Consider the following 19,203-nt stretch of genomic DNA (forward strand, 5'->3'; position numbering starts at 1 on the left):
CTTCCGTTAATCATTCTCCAATGAACAAGTATATTACTCAAAGAAGTACATGTTCTCATCACTTAATCCTGATGGACAACATGTATTTTTCATCTTACCACTGACATAAGAACTTAAATGGGCATAAGTAATTATAAAATAAGTAATTATAAAATAATTAACAATTATATGCATGCATCCAGTAGGAGGATTGTATGAGTGGATCCCTCAACATAATTATTAAGGAGCACTTTAAAATTCTTACAATGATCACATATTTAAACACAAATTGAGTATAGAGCAGTACTGGTTAGAAATAAACCCAGTCTTTAAAGAAGAGCTGTCACCTTTGCAGGTTTTAACGTAGCTAAATTAAATAAAATGCAATTTTTATGTTATTGTTGTAATTGTTTTGGAGATAAATATAGTTTAAAACTCAGGAAAGCTAAGATATCTGGCAAAACTAGAATATGTATCCAATTTCATGTCTGTGAATACTAATTCCAGACTTTTCTGTTATGTTACTATGCCCGACTCTGGGACTAATGATAAAATTACACTAAGACACCAATGAGCAATGACCAATTGTGTGCATCCTACCTTAAAAAAGGAGAGCGTTCCAGTGCTTTATAGAAGTTCCTTACCCTTCTATCATTCAAAAGATTCAATCTGTTATATGCATACTAATGACTAAATGATTTTTACCTTTGCAAATCTTCTCAGCTCCATATCCATTTGTTCGACATTTATCTGTTTCCATGGTGTTTTCATCCAGTCTTTAATGCTCGTCTGAAGAGGGGAAAAAGGGAGCTTTCTGGTCACATTATAAAATGTCAGAAGGCGCCATGAAAAGAAATTGTGCTCACTGGGTATTCTACATCATGCAGTGTTTGTGCATTAATCATATATGAATATTATTTACCCATTTATTTTCCGGTATACCTCCTTAATGGCTTCCTCCCACCAGAAAAAAAATGTAAGTAGCTGCAATGCATTGGATGAGTATAATACCAGCAGAAATGAAAGTTATCTATAATGATAATCTGAATGAACATCATGAGAAGTCAACATGAGGACCCACTATGCCGTGTCAGTGAACTAGCAAACATCAGAAACTTTTAAGACCATGAGAAGGTGCAGACTATAGGCTGAAAGACTATGTTGTAAAGAGTAAAGTTTTAACCCCTTAATGACAAAGCCCGTACATGTACGGGCTCAAAATGCATTGTTTTCAATAGGTTTAGAGACCGTCCATTGTCCTTAAGGGGTTAAGTAATGAGTAATAGAACCCTGATTCCTGATTAGCAGGCAGAGGTACATTTTGCGTGAAGGCTTTTCTCTTTTAATGTAGGAATATACTGTAAAGGTGCTATTTCATCTACTTTATTAAATGTAACACTTTTGTAACAACATGTAGATGTAACGGCATCATTCCTAGTAACGTTGAATGCCCACAGCATTAGAAGCATCATGGCTAGTAATACTGAATACCTAAACTCTTAAGAAAATAAACTTGAAGAAATGATTTAATTGTGTAAAATGTTTGCTCCCTTCATCTTTTTGGCCAGGTACACCAAACTTTTTCAGATACAAAATTAGGCAGGTAGAAACGGAAACCCCATCTTGAAAGTTTCTGTGAGACTTTAGAAAGTACAATTAATGTTTTGTCTAAGTGGAACAGCACCTTTAAAGAGAATAATGTGGGTATTTGTATTATTTGTCTTGGGTAAAAGAATTATTCTATGCACTGCCCAGGTTTATGGCTGTTACAATGTTCCTACATTGTTTACATGCTGCTATTCCAGATCCAGATCTACTTCAATTAATTTTTTGTAAAATGAACCATAATACACAAAATAATAGATTTTGATACAAATAGTACTTTGCTTTAGCTCAGTTTTTTTAATGAAATCATATGGAAGAGCATGTAGCTTTATTAATAATATTAAAATCTCAATAAATCAGTACTCTGTATTTGCTACCGTTCTCCAAATGCTTTGCTAGCTGTTCTTGCGTGGATCTGGCGGCTTAATCAGTTATTCTGTGCACGCAATCATAGATGAAAACAATTCAAGTTAACAATATGGCTTCCTCACATAAGGAATGACTTTGCAACGATAAACCGTAAATAGCAGAACTTATCAGCGTCAGTGTTTAATTGGCCAGTGCGTATTGATGTCAGCCAATTTAGCAGAGATGAAGGAGTGACTATTTCCATGTAGTCTATTAATTGGTCATGATTAGACACGTGCTTATGAACTCTTTGTGGTTTATGGGCAATAATCCAGAAGATGACAGATTTTATGTAACTTAAATCCTGCAGGTAATTGGTTTCCCATTAACACATTGTTTACCACCAGTAACAGCGAGAGTATAGCTAAAAAATAGCCTAATAAAATAAAAGGTGAAATATTTCACCAAAATAACTCATCTTTATTCCATAAAAACAAATTAAGTTATGTTCTTATTTCACATTTTTAATCCAGTAGAGATATTTTAATGCTTATTTTTTGAGTATTACAGTTGGGATGGTTTTTACCCCCATATTGCTCAAACGGACTCGGGAATAATTAAACAGCCCTCGCACTTTAGGGGCAGAGGCCCGCTAATGATGCACATGGGGTACCTTACATTTTGGTATTCTCTCAAACTGTGGCTACACGTCTCCAGCTGGCAGCTAAAAATGCCCCAAGAGACCCAATCGGCCCCTCATGCGGCAGTAATGGTAAGTGGCACTCTCTGGCCCACGAGGCATTTGCCTGATGTCCAATAAGGCCAGTGCGGGCCTGAATAGACTGATGCTCCACCAGTGGTCATAGATATGTATATTAGATGATTTGTTTCTTGGTTCTTTAGTTGATGTGCATCATGAATGCTCATGCAGTTATCCTGAAGCATGCATGGATCAAAGAAGGAACTTTGTTTCCATCTAGCAAATAGGTAATTTGCACAAGGTGAATCAACAGATGGATTATTGCTTTTTTACTATTATTTCTTCATTAGTTGTGAATCTTAGCTCCACAGCTAATAACAAATAGTTTGGCTAAATATGTTGTAATTCGTTTTACATATGACTTTAACAAGAATCAATGAGAATAAAAGAAGAGGGCTTGCTCAAGGACCCACCACTAACTTAAACCGGCCTGGACACTAGCAAAATAATAGATATACTTTGATATTAATGAAGCGTGTCTTACCCGTACAAATATTACCATATCCCAAACAGACTTCAGTAATATGATATCGGAGCGACACTGCCGGAGCTGCTTGTATTCTGGAACGTTAACTTCAAACAAGTCAGCTGTGCTCTGAAGAGTTTTCATCTCAGCTTCGAGTCTTGATATATTTTTGTGAGTCTATAGTAAGAAAAAGGAGAGAAAAAAAAAACTTTTCTTTAAGCAAATATCACTCTTTTTAGGTAAGCCGGTACGAAAGCAGTCCATCAGAAGATGTACATTATGTTATGGTGGGTCGTCCACCTCTATCAAGGTCTGAGTGACATAACTGCTCTATATATAATCTGGAAACAGATGTGCTTTTACTTGCGGTCCTCTCTTTTCGGAAAGCCATTCATTGCTTTCAAGAACTAGTTGCGATTGTTCTGCTGTTATACTTGACAGTCTTCTAAATTGTGTTTATAGTGTGTTCGGAGAAATAAATAATCCTCAGGGGTCACTGAGGCCTTACTAAAGAATACGCTAAGCTCTGGTTGAGATTTAATAGACAAGTTTTGGGATACTGGAAGTAATTTATCCCATCGCACATTTCCAGTGGTGGACATCACGTGCCTTTGTTTGGTGGCAGGCCCATTGGATTATAACGTAATTCATCACTATGAGCCTAAGAACTTGGATCAGCCAAGCAACCGGCAGGCTCTTCATGCACAGATCTTTGTACATAATTAAATCTTTTTTAAATTCTCAAATAAAAAACACAAATATGTATATTTACCTTTAAATACTATCAATACATTTACATAGTTTTAATTTTTTTAATTTTTTTTTTTAAATAGATAGAGACTGCACCTCGACTATGACTTTTATGATTATTACCTGAGAATAAGCATCACAGTAGTGACAGGTGCATACAAAATAAGGGGTTTTCATTTAATTTCCCATCTAAACCTTAATTGGTGCTAACAGTGTAGAAAAAGGAGAAAAAATGAGATTCAACTGACTGACTAAAAGACAAATATGCAATTCTAGGCTGTGACCACTAAAAAAAAAGATACATTAATTGCAATAGAAAACAATTTCTGACCAGCGAACCAATGGGGCGTGCGGATATTAATCTACGATGCACACATTTTTCATGTACACTGCAGACCATAAAAGAACGTTGTCTACAAATATTTAGCCACATCATAAGAAATTTAACCCCTAGAATCTGAAACGAATGCCCCGCACATGTGCAGAAAAAACCCAAAGTATACCTGTGACAATTTAACCCTTTCAGAGTCTTACTCCTATACTAAATTATATGGCATTCATTTAGGCGTTACATATTCTCATTCACACACACACACTTGCACAAGCAGTGATGTATTTTGGCAGCGCCCCAGCCGTCCCCACCACTTAAATCTTCCGCCGTCGTCCTCTGTGATAGTTGCTGGGACTGCCTCAGCAAATACAGGGCTGCTATGTCTAGTGACAAGGTATAGATAGCGATTTAGAAATATAAAGCTACAAAAATTTTAATTTAAATTAAAAAAAAAATAAAAACACAGAAACGCGTTCACCTTATCCAGGTTCTTGTATGGCCCATCTGCATCAAATCTAAAAACGGTTTCATTTTTAAAACGATTTCGGAACTCATGCTGTTTAACCTGGTAAAAAAAAAAAAAAAGAAAACATTATTAAAAAGGCTCGCAAAAATCCATAAACATGATACTGTGCGTTCTGTTTTCGTGTCATTCGTTAAAAATCTTGCATCTCGTAAATCTCATAAATCTCCAGCCTTTGAGCACAATTTGGCGTTAAACTTGATTTAAAGCTAATTATATTTAAATCAAACAGAATTTGTATGTAATATGTGCAGAGTGGAAAGAAAAATCATTTAAAATCTATATTTGATCCGACGACAGTTTTTCAGTGTTTGAATTGGAAAGAGATTAAACATAATTGAAGACACGGGCCTCACCGGCATTTTAGTGAAGTGGGTTTTAAATTATCAGATTCATCCAGAGTACATTACCAAGAAACATTGAATTGTTATCTTTAGACAACCTTTTTCTAAGAGTTTACAATTTCTCAGTTCAGTGAATCTGAGCTTCAGCTTGTTATCAGAACAAAAAGAGAGAGAAATCATTTGCTTCAGAGCACAGAACCGATCTCACCTCGAAAACGAAGCATTTCCTTCTGATAACAGACACTTCATTGGACTGCAAAGGAGATACTTCATGCTTTACTAGAAACGCTATTTTCTTCAGGTTTTTCCACCTTTCAGGCAATTCCTTAAAAAAAAAAAATCAGAAATTCTGAAATTGATTATCTTTATATATTTAAGTATGGAATCAATCGATAGGGGATGTGATAAAGCAACAGCATGTAGGCTGTTGCTACCATTGTGCATTAATTATAAAACGAGTAAAAACATCCATTTCCCACGCTATTTTATTGTTTGCTTTTTTAAACAAAAGGTAAAATTCAGGTTTTAGTAACAAATACTTCTGCTATATATCCTCTTTTCCAAAATTTAAGGTCTAAGGAATCTCCATTTCCTTTGGTACCTTTAAATAAATATATATGTTGAAATATTTGATACTTAATGTGTTATTTTTCAAAGTAAGATATTGTATTTTGAACTTTTCACCCCTGCTCTGAGCTAATGATGCACCGACGGTCTGTGTAAGAGGTGGTGGGTAGGGACGGGTCCCATAAGTAAAATCTTCCTACAATGTCAAGATGGCGACCATGGCCTGGATGTGGACCACTGCATGATCTCAGTCGCTTCCATGCCTCCTAGCTAGAAATTGTTCCGCATGATTAGCTCGTCGTACCATATCATATTTAGTCAATTCATACATCATTTATGGAAATATATACATATATATACATTACAGAATATAAATAAATAAAAGAAAAAAAATGTAATTCTTCGCCTTGCTTTTTGTTTGCTCAATCTGGTTTCCATCAATGAACCAAGAATAGAGACAATGATTTTATGCAGGAATAAGGAAGGAAATCACTGTCCTGCGAACACGGGCTTTGAAGGGATATTACCATAGCAAAAACATGTTTTCACAGGAGGTATTTAGACTGCATGAGAGATCTGAATTGAAAAGAAAGTAATCACTTGCAAAGGTCAGTCTCTAAGTTACATGCTCAGCGTAGGTCTATACATTTCTAAGAAATCAAACATCAGAAAAATCTCCAAAGCGTTCCTTTTCTCTGCAAAACGGTTTTACACGCGGCTTAACTCAGTAGTAATATTGTGCCCATACAATTTCAAGCGATTTGATACAATTAGTCGAATAACGTTAGCTTCTAACGAGGTATTCTTCCTCCCTCCGGGATAGGTGTGTGTTTTTGCACGTCGGTTGAGATGCTTAGACAAGAAATCTTAAAGAGATACTTGTATTACATGCGTTTTCACGCCTAGTTGGCTTCTGTATCAACTGAAATTTGTCCATCACATTCTGTGATGGAAACAAATGTGACATTTTAAAAGTGTTGAATGTATTTGTTGTCGATTTAAAATACGGGGGGGAAAAAAACATCCATAGAAGATGAGAAGGAAATTGAAGAGAAAATTAGTTTGAATAAATGGACTTTGGATCATATATTGAGCGGAAAAACAATTCTATATCCCCTTTAACAAACACATTTCTTTTGGATCTCCAGATATCTGAACTGTCCTTGGTTGGTCAAAATTATTGTTATAAACAGCTGTCAGTGTCAGCTAGGAAGATATGTTTGAGTTTATATTCAATAAATGAACGTAATATTAATGTGATAAAAGATAAAATATATAAATGCAAAATAAATTATATATTGTGTTTAATACATGAATGCCAAAATATTAAAGACCAGAAACAGTTTATTAATTGTGAAAATGTCCATTTATGTTTATAATTATTTCAATACAAGGGTCTATTGAGTATTAATAATGTCTATTTCATTATTGGCTTTGTTAACTGAGAATAAAATATTGAGAGTTGAGAGGAGTACACACATATTGTATATGAGATGGAATAATACTATGGGTATTAATGTTATTTAATATATATATAATATAAAATAAATATGAAGAACTATATTAAAAAATATATATTTTAAGGCAACCCCACTTATATGATCAAGACATCATCAGGGGAATTAGAGAGATCACTGGTGTTTAGGGATCTCTTCAAAAAGGTAAAGAAAGGAAAACAACAATGAAATCATTAAAAAAAAAACAGTAAAAGAAATTCCTTGGTGGATGTGGAATGCCCCAGATCTTCTGTTTACATATTTCGGTTACCATTTAGATACTTATTACACCACGTATAAAGGATCACCATAGATCACACTTACTTCAAGCTGTGAGTAGATCTGATCAGGGAGTAGCTGTCCGTAACATCGAAGTAACTCAGCTGTAGCCTTTAAATGCCGAAAATCCTCATCGGTGGATTGTCGGTCCCGAATTGCCATTAGGTGACCCATGATCTCCCGTAGTACAGAATAGTTTTCACCTTTAACTTTTTTAGCCAAGCCTTTCTCGGTATGTTCGATAAATTCTTCCAGCTCATTAACACTTAAATACAAACGCTAGGATTATTTTTTCTGCATAAACATTATCCCATATCAAATCTATCTTTAGATAGAACCATGGTGTCAGGACCAAGTGTGTTCTATTCCTGGGCCAAGTTGAAATGTTGTCTTGTTTTGTTGCATTTCTTACAATTTTTTTCTTACTTAAGAACTAGAATTTGTTTTCTATATTATCACGTTATATATTGTTTCCTTTCTTCAAATAATAAACATATGAAGGTTTGGAAAGTGAGAACATTATTTTCCTCTAAAATGTTGTTTTTACTCATAGTCAAATAAAACAACATAATCCCTTAACATGTAGTGTGCCAGATAATGGTGCAATAAAACGAATAAATACGATATATATAGAGGGCTAATAAGGTTATCTCCTAAATCTAACTATAGCACAATTACGGGGAGAAATGTGTCATTCAAAGGTTTTTAAGACAAAATTGTTATTTAACAATCAATACCATAATAAATGTCCTTATCAACCAATTTTATTTTACACCAACTTTTTTTATATCATTTTCCAACATGTGCATTTACAAGATTTAATTTAAGAGCTTCTTTAATGTTACACCAGGCCTGGCAAATACCTGGTGGGCTCTGCCTACTGTGAAGGCATCTCCGGTGGTGGAATAGAATAAGAGCGTAGCATAAAGCCATTTAGTTTAGGCTGATATAAAAGGTTAGTGTGTTGCCGCATGTATAATGCCTGGTAATCATAATTCGTAACACATACCTGCAGGTTACATGGTTCAGCAAATGATTCTGAAACATCCAGCTCCATTTCTTGATAACATTCATCAGTGAAAGTTTAAAAGGTTTCACATTTACTCTGAGCCAACCGTTAAAAGTCTTCTCATTTTCTAAGTCCCCAACTTCACAAAATAGGGATTCATAAAAGTTGATCTAAACCAGAAAATAATTCACCAATTAGAGAATTGCATCAAAATGTGTAGACTAACATTATGCTAAAATCGTGGGGGGGGGGATTTTAAAATTCGGGAAAGAAATTGATCGTATGATGCCCACATTTGCTCTCATTTTCATTCTCATAGAAATTGTAGACTGGGGTAGTTGGGGCAAATCTTTACCATCCCAGCGATTGCAAGCTAAAGTTCTCATGTTGCGCAGGTACGTTGCTGGTCTGTTAGCTCCTGCTACCGCAGTCATATCATTTATCCTATTAAAGGGTTAGTTAAAATTTGCCTCCCACCAAGAAAACCCCTCTCCACTGCCAATAAAGATAGACAATGGGAAGGAGGTAAAGAGGTATTGGGGTAGAAGAGAGGGAAAATGGGGAGGATATTATCCCCCCCCCAGAATAGGTTTTGTTTTTTGATTAGGAGAATTCTAAAATAATGATTAGTTAAGATACAAGGGGTTTATGACTTGTGATGTGATTAGTTATGTGTCTGGTGCTTCACTTCTATGCGTTGGTAGAGAGGTAGTCTTCATGAAGACCAAGGGTAGGACACATGGAACAGTAGCAAGATGTTCTTTCCCTCTGCATTTATTGACTTGTTTTCTAGATTTACATACAATTGTAAAATACCCAGGGCCAACCAATCACCTCTGTAAACTGCTGAAGGATGTTTCACCTCGAATAGATGGTATCATATATTATGTTACAGGTATTTCTCACTAGGTTCTTCTTCATTTAATTCCAATTATTCTAAAGAACAGGGGTTATATACACGTTGGTATATGACGGTTCTCCAGTTACAATACAAAAAAATGATGTTCAGCTTGAAGGCAAATCGTTGCCATGTGTATATATGCGAGAAGCCATAATATTTTCCGTTGGATGACAATTCAAATTGAGTAATTTCTTTCAGCCACGCTCTTACCTGTTTCTTGAAGTGCTCTAACTGTGGTGAACATTTTTGCAGTTCATAATCTGCATATAATTCCATCTCCTCGGTGCTAAGAAACCGACCGTACAGGAGGAATTGCTTCATGAATTCCGTTTTATCATCCATCCACAAATAGCTGTACTTTTTTAAGTATCTCTGATACTCTTTCACATTAACAATGGTCGAATGCACCCTGCTTATAATCTCCCGATGCATTTCTTTCAGCGCCTCCATCTCATCAACATCTTGCTACATGCAAGAAATAAAAATGACTTGTATCTGAAGACAGTGATTATTTTTTTTTTGCCAAAAAGGAAATGTAAAAATGTTTCAGCAAAAAAATAATATATATAATAATCTGCCGTCCAATATCCAGACTGCCAGTGTGCTCACTCGTAGCTAATACAGAACGCAGTGGCCACATTGTAAGTTGAAAAATGCCATTTTGAATATATTCATATTTTCTAGACTGTTCTGCATTGAACCATTAGAAAGTACACCAAAATGGCTCATTACAGCTTATTCCATTGATAGACGTAATTACCCCGGCCTAAAGCATTCTCATACATGGGCCATAAGTAAAGGAGAAAATATGTCAAATGTGTCAGATCTGCAACATACTTTCAAATTATGGCTTTCTTTTTAAGAAACATAACATATGTATGAAAAGGTACAACAATGTGCCCTGGACAAAAAATATATAAGTGTATTGGGGATTATTTAAAAAGAGCAATTCTGGCACAAAAAGTATCACCATAGCAACCAATGAATGGACCATTCCATCATACTACTTTTGAAACTTTGTACAGGAATTATGCTTTATAAGTAATGCCATTTCCATGCGGGGCCAGATTTACATCACAAACGCCCATGTGCGTCACTCCAATTTATGAGGGCATTGGGGTAAGGACAAGGGCAAGAACTGGAAGGCCAAGGAAAGCAAAATGGGCAAAATGACCAGGGTAAAAATGTTTAAATCCCACTCTCCTTCTTTACAAAATGAATATATGCAAGTGGTTCATGTCTGAATACATCTCAACCAGGACAGGACTAAAGGATAATAAGGCGGCTCTGGAACTTTAAGGCCAGCAGTCGCCTGATGACGTACAGCTCAGGCCGGATGAGCCCAGTTTCACGTTACATTTTTATATTCAAGTAGTGTGCGGCCAGCCAGCCGCTGGGAGCAACAACCGATGTGCCTGTTGTGCCAGATGGTCATTCCTGGGCCAGATCTAAACATCTTGATAGAATAGATTAAGCATGATGGGACTTGTAGTTAACAAAAAAACACTTGAAGCCTGTGGGTTGTTGAAGACAGGTGTGTTATAGATCCTTATAAGCATATGTATCTAGAAGTAATGTTGAATGTATAGACTTAGCTTTGTCTTGTGTTAGTTTAAGACACAAAAAAGATTTGAGTGACAAACCTGGTATGTTGGTTTTCCAAGATGTTCAGCGACCCGTGGTATACAGGATGCAATTTGATATACGTCTTTAAGTAAATTCACTATAATGTTGGAAAAATTGCCACTTATTTTTGGGTTCAAGGAAGGCATAAAAGTCATTTCGCTTCCATTAAGGACAAGCTCTACTTCAAACAAAGGGGCAGTTTTAAGTGATGACTCTGTGTTCTCAATCAAGTACTGAAGTGAACACTTCACAGCTTTGCACAGTCCTTCTAAAATCATGCGGTCTATGTACTCCGTGTATGCTCTCCATTTATCCGACAGAGGTTCTGCCTCAAACACCTGCTGATTGTGCTGCAAAAGTAATATGATTATTGAGTTCATGGGCTAACAAGATCACTCTACAACCTGTAGAATATACCATCCATATCAACCTCCGGGTCTGACGTTATAATAAAAATATTAATGTTCTTTATTATTAGATAAAAAATATGTTCAAAGGTGATCCAGTAGCGTGTTACATTTTCACAAGAAAATCAAAAGCAAAATGCACATAGCAGAACCAATTTAATCATCTTGATTTCATGGGAAATCTACTTAATGCAGGTTTAAGACACTAATCAGACTTTTTTTTTACACAAGCCATTTATTGAAGTGGAACATGCAATTTAGCTTGAAAAATGCCTCAAGTGATGGATACGCTTGTAGAACAAAAGACACCTGGCTGGCCGTTCAACTCTATGGACCACTAGACTACTGCAGAGTTTTCGCAGCACAAACAAACTGATATTTTAAATGGGATTTTATAAACGGCTGCAGTGTAAAACAGGCAAGTATTTGCTAATGATGGAGTTATGAAACTACTGTAGTCTTCTAGTATTTTACAGACTTCTATAATAATTGAAAGAAAATATTTTTTGGAAAGAAAAGAAATATTTTTTTGCTGACCCATTATGGTGAACATAAATAACGCCGCAATGCAGCAATATCTTCCGCCTAAATCATTGTCTGCTCATAATGCCCCTGAGTGTAGCTAATGCTGTCTCTTAACTTGCCTTGATGTCTCTAAATAGCAGCAGAAGAAGGAGAGCAGCACAGATAGATAGATAGATAGATAGATAGAGAGAGAGAGAGAGAGAGAGAGATAGATAGATAGATAGATAGATAGATAGATAGATAGCTAGATAGATAGATAGATAGCTAGATAGATAGATAGATAGATAGATAGATAGAGAGAGAGAGAGAGAGAGAGAGAGAGATAGATAGATAGATAGATAGATAGATAGATAGATAGATAGATAGATGACTCATAGAAAAATGAGTAATGCAATATAAAATAACACCTTCTTATTGGACTAACATTGCATTTTAAGGACAAGCTTTCAAGAGTATCAACCTCCCTTTATCAAGTCAAAAGCAATAGATAAAAGAAGGTTGATACTTTTGAAAGCTTGTCCTTAAAATGCGATGTTAGTTTTTTGGTCCATTCATTTTCAGACAATGAATTTTGCTTCCCCCCCTTTCGGTTCAGACAAAATTCAGAAGGGATTCCCAACACTCCTCATTCACTCTCTAATGCTCTGTCACACTCTCTCATCCATGCTTTCTCACACACTCACATACTCTCTCTCTTGTGCCTCTTCTGTCTTCTTTCTTCTGTCTTTGTCCGCTTCTCCCTGTGTCTCCTTTCTTCTCCTGGCACACCTTCTCTCCCGTTTCTCCAATTGAGGGAGAGGGTGAGCCTGGAGGCTCTGCCCTTTTGGGGAAGTTAACTGGGAGACCAGGTTCACAGAGAACCGGACAAAGAAAGAAGACACTAGGATAAGTGAACAAAGGCAGAACAAACAAGAAGCGTCAAGAGAAGAAGCAGAGCTGCTGCAAGAAAGACAGGGACACTAAAGTGATCAACAGAGAAGGCAGAGAGACATACAGAGAGAGTGCGAATGAGAGAGATTAAGTAGGAGTAAAAAAATAAAAAAATTAAAACAAAAATTTGGAGCTCTTTTTTTTTATTTTTGTTTAGTTTGGTTATTTTATGTTTGAGAAATAAAGGAGGAAATTAAGCTTTAACATACAGTAGATAGACAGATAGATAGATAGATAGATAGATAGATAGATAGATAGATAGATAGATAGATAGATAGATAGATAGAGATAGATAGATAGATAGATAGATAGATAGATAGATAGAGATAGATAGATAGATAGATAGATAGATAGATAGATATAGATAGATAGATAGATCTATCTGTACGTTCGCTCTCCGCATCTTTTCAATTTTTTAGGTTTTATGTATACCCTCTCTGTACAGCGCTGTAAAATCTGTTGGTTGTATACAAGCCAGTGCTAATAATAATAATCAGAAATTGTTGCAATACCTGAAGAAGTTCTTGTATCTTTTGTCCAACATCCTTTGCCGTGATGTGGAGTTTATGTGTGCTCCCTTTCTCTCCGCGTACTAGAAGTAAAGGGATTTTTCCATTCTTTCTCATAACAAATGAATTTCCATTCAATCTGTCCATCAGACTTTGCATCATCTCCACATTTTGTTTCGCTTTTGAAACTCTGCTATGTGCGTTGTACACAAGCTCTTTAGCCTCTTCTATATAACGTTCCAGATCCTCTACCTGCCATGTCAGCAGAGCTAATGATGGTTCCAGCTTTTCATCAATAGCCTTGAGCTGGTCAAGTATAAGGTCTCTTTCCTCTTGCAAGATTGACTTTTGCAAACTGTTGAACCATTTCGTTATGAGATCCAGGTTTGTTGTATACTATTATGGAAAATGGTTGTCAGTAAATACTTAAAATACATTTTAAAAATGCAAGGTAGATTCAGTAAATTAAAGGGACAGCTCACTGTCCCCACAGCTCCACTAAGGAAACAATGTACTTTTACACATGAGTACTTTTATTCTTCAAATATGCAAACAGTATATATATGAACTGTATGTACGTATACATATATATATATATATATATATATATATGGTTTGTTTGTTTTTATTATTATATGTTATGTTTTGGTAATATATGAATGGATTATTTGCCTTTTTTTGGTCTGATTTGATCTGATAAAATATTCAACATGATATAATAATTTATATAAAAAATAATATATTTATTATTTCATGGCTACCAATTAAGATACTGTACCTTATTCAGAGTCTTTCTTTGAACGTATAATGCTTTTGCCACATCCGGAATGTTAGACATGTTCATAAACTCAAGATATTTCACTTCACGAAGAACAGCTGTCAACTAAGCATATAATATAAAAAGGATAGAAATGTATCGTTGAATTTAGTATTTATGCAAAGTATTCTATTAGTATTTTATTAGTAATATTTTGCCGTCTATTAACAAAAGAGATCCATGTCTTTTCTTTATTTATCCATCAAATAAATCAGCTCCATAGTTTGGATGGGGCTCACCAAAAGTGAGGTACTTTGACGTAGTAGCAGACTAAGCAATATACGGAACCCCCAATATTTATGCTTCAGTCAGGGGCTTTTAATTAATATTTGTTGCGGGTACATTGATTTCTTGCTTTGTTGTAGTGTTTAGCACACAATAGTATTATAATAGTGTTATAGGGAAATTGTTATATTCCAGATTTGATAACGCTCTCACACGTATTCATGATATTAATTTCATCTTTATAAATAATCCCCAATGTCCTGATTATACAAGCCGTAGCGCTAAATGCCCATGTGCAGGCTGCTAAAGTAATGCGTCCAGGAAGCAGACTCCTTAGGCTGACCGTAGAATCCCAATAGGCGCTGGCAGATCAAAGTATGTCTTTGGCATAGACAGAGGGTATATTATAGCTGAAGAATATCATAATAACTTAAAAAATGCTTGCAGTGTTGGATTCAATTATTGTTTCATTTCAAATGTTATAGTTCCCTTAAAGGATATACTGATAATGTTTTACACTTTGATTGTAACTTGCAGGGCAGGACTGAAAATTAAAATGACCTCTGGCACTTTAAGGCCAGTGGCCAATAAGTGACGCACGTATGGCTGCCTGCTGGATGTACACAGTTACACTGTGTTACACTCTCTGGATCTGCCGCACCGGTATGGCAGATGGCCAGTCCAGGCCTGCTAAGTTTTTGTGTTTTTTGCTGCTATTACCATTAAAGCACAATATAATACACATCATTAATTCAAAGATGTCATATTTCATTTGGATATGTAGGTATTTCTCAAGACCCCATCAAAAGCGCTCCCCTCAGTCACACCAGTACTTATACTGGTAGGGTGGGTCCTCATTCCCTAATGTATACATCCATATCATACCCCGATCATTATATATCATCAATATACTTCTTATACAACTGCGCTTATTGTACCTGCCTCTTTATATTGTGAACTGTAAAGCGCTAAGTACATCTTTTATAAATAAAAATGTACAGTACACTGCGCCATGTAGTCAAATGCTTTAACTGTATAATTAGAGCGAGTATAATAGTCCTTTAAATGTATTGTAGTAAAAAAAAATGTGCGGATACAAAAGATACAAAACAAATGTGCAATGCCTGGATTTTGAAGAATTTTGTTGTGTTGCTGCTATTTGTGGTGGTTACGGTTGAGGACAGTCTTCATTTTGCTCAATGGACTGCTAGCGTCATCGACTTTTTCTTAACGATATATTCCTTTTCCATGCAACTTCTTCTAGAGAATAAACCAATAGGATCTCGACCGGGTCATTACAAAGGGTTTAGGATTAGCAATGAATGCTTGAGACCACAGAAGAGAATTGTTTTAGGAAGAATCTGATATATTAGAAACCCCCACTAAATACTGACTCTGGCCAATGGGTAGGGACTATGCATAAAAAAGAGCGGTACTAAGTATATGGCCGGCCAGTCAATACACAACATACTGGCATATGTTGGCATATACTGCCTACAAAAGGACAAGACCTGATGGAAGGAACACACTGCTAAGCAACCTACAGCCATTAATGTGAATTTCCTACAGTATATAGAGCGATTCTACCTGGATTCTAAACAACAAATTCTAGACTTGTCATGTCCATACTTTTACTTCTAGGTGGCATCTGTGAAGGTCATTAATGGTGAGTTACCTGTGGATTAAAGTTTGTTTTAATAAGTCCATCATCATCACACTTGAGGATTGGTTGGTTTAAATAGGACTCGCACATCGCTAGGAGATCCTGTGTCCAGATTCTGTACGTTTCCTTATCATGTTCATCTAAAAGTTCCATGAACTTATCATATTTCTCAAAGATCAGGTTTGCTTCATCACTTTGTAGTGCTCTGCAAGAAATCCGCAGTGAAGTTCACATTATTAGGGACCAAGATCCCACATCACTCAAATCCATTTTTGGTATTTACCGAACATTAAGAAATATCAGATATTGTATAAAATATAGCAGATATCCAGTACTTTGCAAATATTTTAGGCAAGTATGAAAAAATGCTGTACAATGAAAATACTTTCAAAAATGGACATGCTACAGCCAAATATATTTGGACTAATCAGTCTTTTTTTTCTGCACCCCAGCTCCTATGTGTTTGTGAAAAGTTGAGTTGCTTCATCTTGTTTCCACCTCAGAGGTCTAGCTTTTTGGCCCCATGACCTGTTTTGACCAGACTTCCCCGGACAGTAGATGAGTATACCAGGGTCCCACTGTTGAATTGATGGCGCTGTGGGATATCTTCCAATTGCGAAGCGAAGTAAGCATGATGTGTCTTTCTTCTGCTGCAAGTTTCCTTGGCCCACCACTGTGTCTACGGTCCTTAACATTGCCCATTTCTTTTGTTCTTCTTCAAAAGAGCTTCAACAGAACATCTGCCTTGAAATCGCTGTCTAGGAGAGGCCTTGCTGATGCAGTATAGCTACCTTGTGTCTTGTTGCTGTGCTCAGTCTTGCCATGGTGAATGACTTTTGACATTGAACTGTCTTCAGCAACCTCACCTTGTTAGTAAGTGTGGCTGTTCCTCACCAAGTTTTATTCCTTCTACACAGATGTTTCTGTTTCAGTTAATGATTGTGTTTTGACCTACATATTAAGTTGATGATCACTAGCACCTGTTTGCTATAGTTACTAAATCATACACTTTATCATATGCATACAGTATCCCTGACTTTGGGCAAACGTACCTAGAAGGAGTAAAATAATAATAATGTGATTTGCTAATCTTTACTGACTCTAACAATGACATGATGTTCCACACACGTTCTTTCTACTTAGATGTATCTGCTGATATACACACAAATATATATACATCTTACCTGTTATTCATCTGTTTGAATGATGATCTGTGGTTTGATAATCTTTCCCTTAACTCCTGAGACCATTTTAAGTTTCCAGCGGTTACTGGCATATTTTTGTGAAGTATACTGTGTCCATCATTCCACTGAAAATATGCAAAAGATTATGACACACTATTTTTTTTTTTTTTAAAAAAGTGTTTGTTTATAAGAGAAAAATAGGGGTGATAAAAATGAATTATTCAAATTATTTTGGCTTGCTGTCCATCTTTTTTATTACTGAAACCTGAAACCAATGCTAAGCAGTAACTGATAAAGAGGAACTGTCACATTTCCAATAAAAGCCTCACTAAATCCAGCACTAAAATCCAGAATGGAATTATTTTTATTATTATCTTTTATTGATAAAGCGCCAACAGTTTATGCAGCGCTTAATACAATACATAAATTCAAGGGGTATGACAAGACAAGAATTGACAGACTAAGACAAATTGATACATTAGGTGGAGAGAATGAAGAAGAAGAGCCTTCTGAGGTCCTTAAGCCTTATGATATGTTACATCTCTTTTCCCCCTATATTGACCCAATAAAAGCAACTTCAACTAAAAGACTCTTTTTTATCTTAGGCAAATAATGTCTATATCCATTTTTCTTTTGAAGAAACATATAAAGCCAGCAAAGGAACAATGGACTATAGAGCCAAATAATTAACTTCAACTGAATAAGCAGCTGTATCCCACTCCATACTGGCCTTCCATGGAAGTCTTCCAACCTGTGCCTTCCCAATCCTATACCGAGAGACTTTTATTCCTAGGCAAATGTTCACGTTTGAGTTTAACTAGCTTTTGTTTTCATGATAAGTTGATTTGAAAAAATAAGTTAAAATAATTTTTGTATACTTTTTCCTTTTGGTTATGAAATATCTCCTTGCAACAGTTAATTTCCATCTCAAACATTGAAAGAAGCTTAACATAATTTGGGCAAAACAGAGAATGAATCACAGGTCGCTTTAGAAGTCCACCGAAGATTTGCAGGATCTGGAATATACAATGGAAATAGATGATTAAACAAAGGTTTCATATGAAATCCACAAGCGATATGCGCAAATACATTTAAATGAGAGTGATGTATATTTTTCTCCCTCTTAATTAATAGAACTTAATTGGAAGTGATTACTGCAATTTAAAAGAAAATGTACTGTCTGCATCATAAAGGGCTTGAGACCTGGATCCGCCTGCTGTGCCAAACCAATCCCTTATACAAATGATCACAGAGCATTAGACTTGCTTTGTGTCTTAGTAAGACTGCAGATTCACAATCATTGTTTCTCTATAGGACATTCTGTAGGGGACAGCAGTATAAGAAGACCTCCAGCTCTCCATGTTTTGGGAGGTAGCAGCATACAATGGGTTTTATTACCGAAGCATGACAGCAAGAACATTAACAAGGTCACTAAGTGAATAACTTCCAAGACAACTGTAAATATTAGCAAAATACATTAACTGACAGGTTGCTCTCAAGTGGATCTGGAAGCAGTGGCGTCGCTACAGGGGGGCAAGGGGGGGCAATTGCCCCCCCTAGGTTATTCCTTGCCCCCCCTGTTGCCCCCCCGCCGAATTTGTAACCCCTTGACTGCTAACGACGGCATGGTGCCGTCGCTAGCAGTCCCAGTCAGGTGCTAACGACGGCACCATGCCGTCACTAGCACTACCTTACCTTGATGGAGGTCTGTGGACCTCCATCACCACCTACCCCGGTGAAGGGCATCCCCGGAGCCACCCGATCTTGCCGGTGACGTCTCGCGCAATGACGCGATGACGTCACCGCGCAACTTTATTAACAACTGACAATTGTCAGTTAAAGAGGTATGGGGGCATGCTGCTTAGATGCCTGTATCTCAGGCATCTAAGCAGCTACATACCCCCAACATATACCATTGGAAAGGTAATCGCCTTGCCTTTCCAACGGTATATAGCTTGT

The 19,203-nt window shown here is 36.3% G+C and overlaps 1 protein-coding gene across 1 annotated transcript in view; it reads right to left on the minus strand.

The window, feature by feature from the left end:
- LOC128501692 (dynein axonemal heavy chain 11-like) overlaps window positions 1-19,203 on the minus strand; it is a 122,706-nt gene that overhangs the window by 91,977 nt on the left and 11,526 nt on the right. The window contains exons 10-22 of the mRNA XM_053471259.1: window positions 18,123-18,260; window positions 17,245-17,369; window positions 16,073-16,265; window positions 14,134-14,238; window positions 13,359-13,751; window positions 11,002-11,334; window positions 9,569-9,823; window positions 8,458-8,627; window positions 7,494-7,713; window positions 5,315-5,431; window positions 4,718-4,804; window positions 3,177-3,335; window positions 685-768 (exon numbers count right to left, since the gene is read on the minus strand). Coding sequence (XP_053327234.1) covers window positions 685-768; window positions 3,177-3,335; window positions 4,718-4,804; window positions 5,315-5,431; window positions 7,494-7,713; window positions 8,458-8,627; window positions 9,569-9,823; window positions 11,002-11,334; window positions 13,359-13,751; window positions 14,134-14,238; window positions 16,073-16,265; window positions 17,245-17,369; window positions 18,123-18,260 — 2,379 coding nt within the window. The remainder of the gene's footprint in view (window positions 1-684; window positions 769-3,176; window positions 3,336-4,717; window positions 4,805-5,314; window positions 5,432-7,493; window positions 7,714-8,457; window positions 8,628-9,568; window positions 9,824-11,001; window positions 11,335-13,358; window positions 13,752-14,133; window positions 14,239-16,072; window positions 16,266-17,244; window positions 17,370-18,122; window positions 18,261-19,203) is intronic.

This window comes from Spea bombifrons, chromosome 7 (genome assembly GCF_027358695.1).
Source record: "Spea bombifrons isolate aSpeBom1 chromosome 7, aSpeBom1.2.pri, whole genome shotgun sequence".
NCBI lineage: Eukaryota > Metazoa > Chordata > Amphibia > Anura > Pelobatidae > Spea > Spea bombifrons.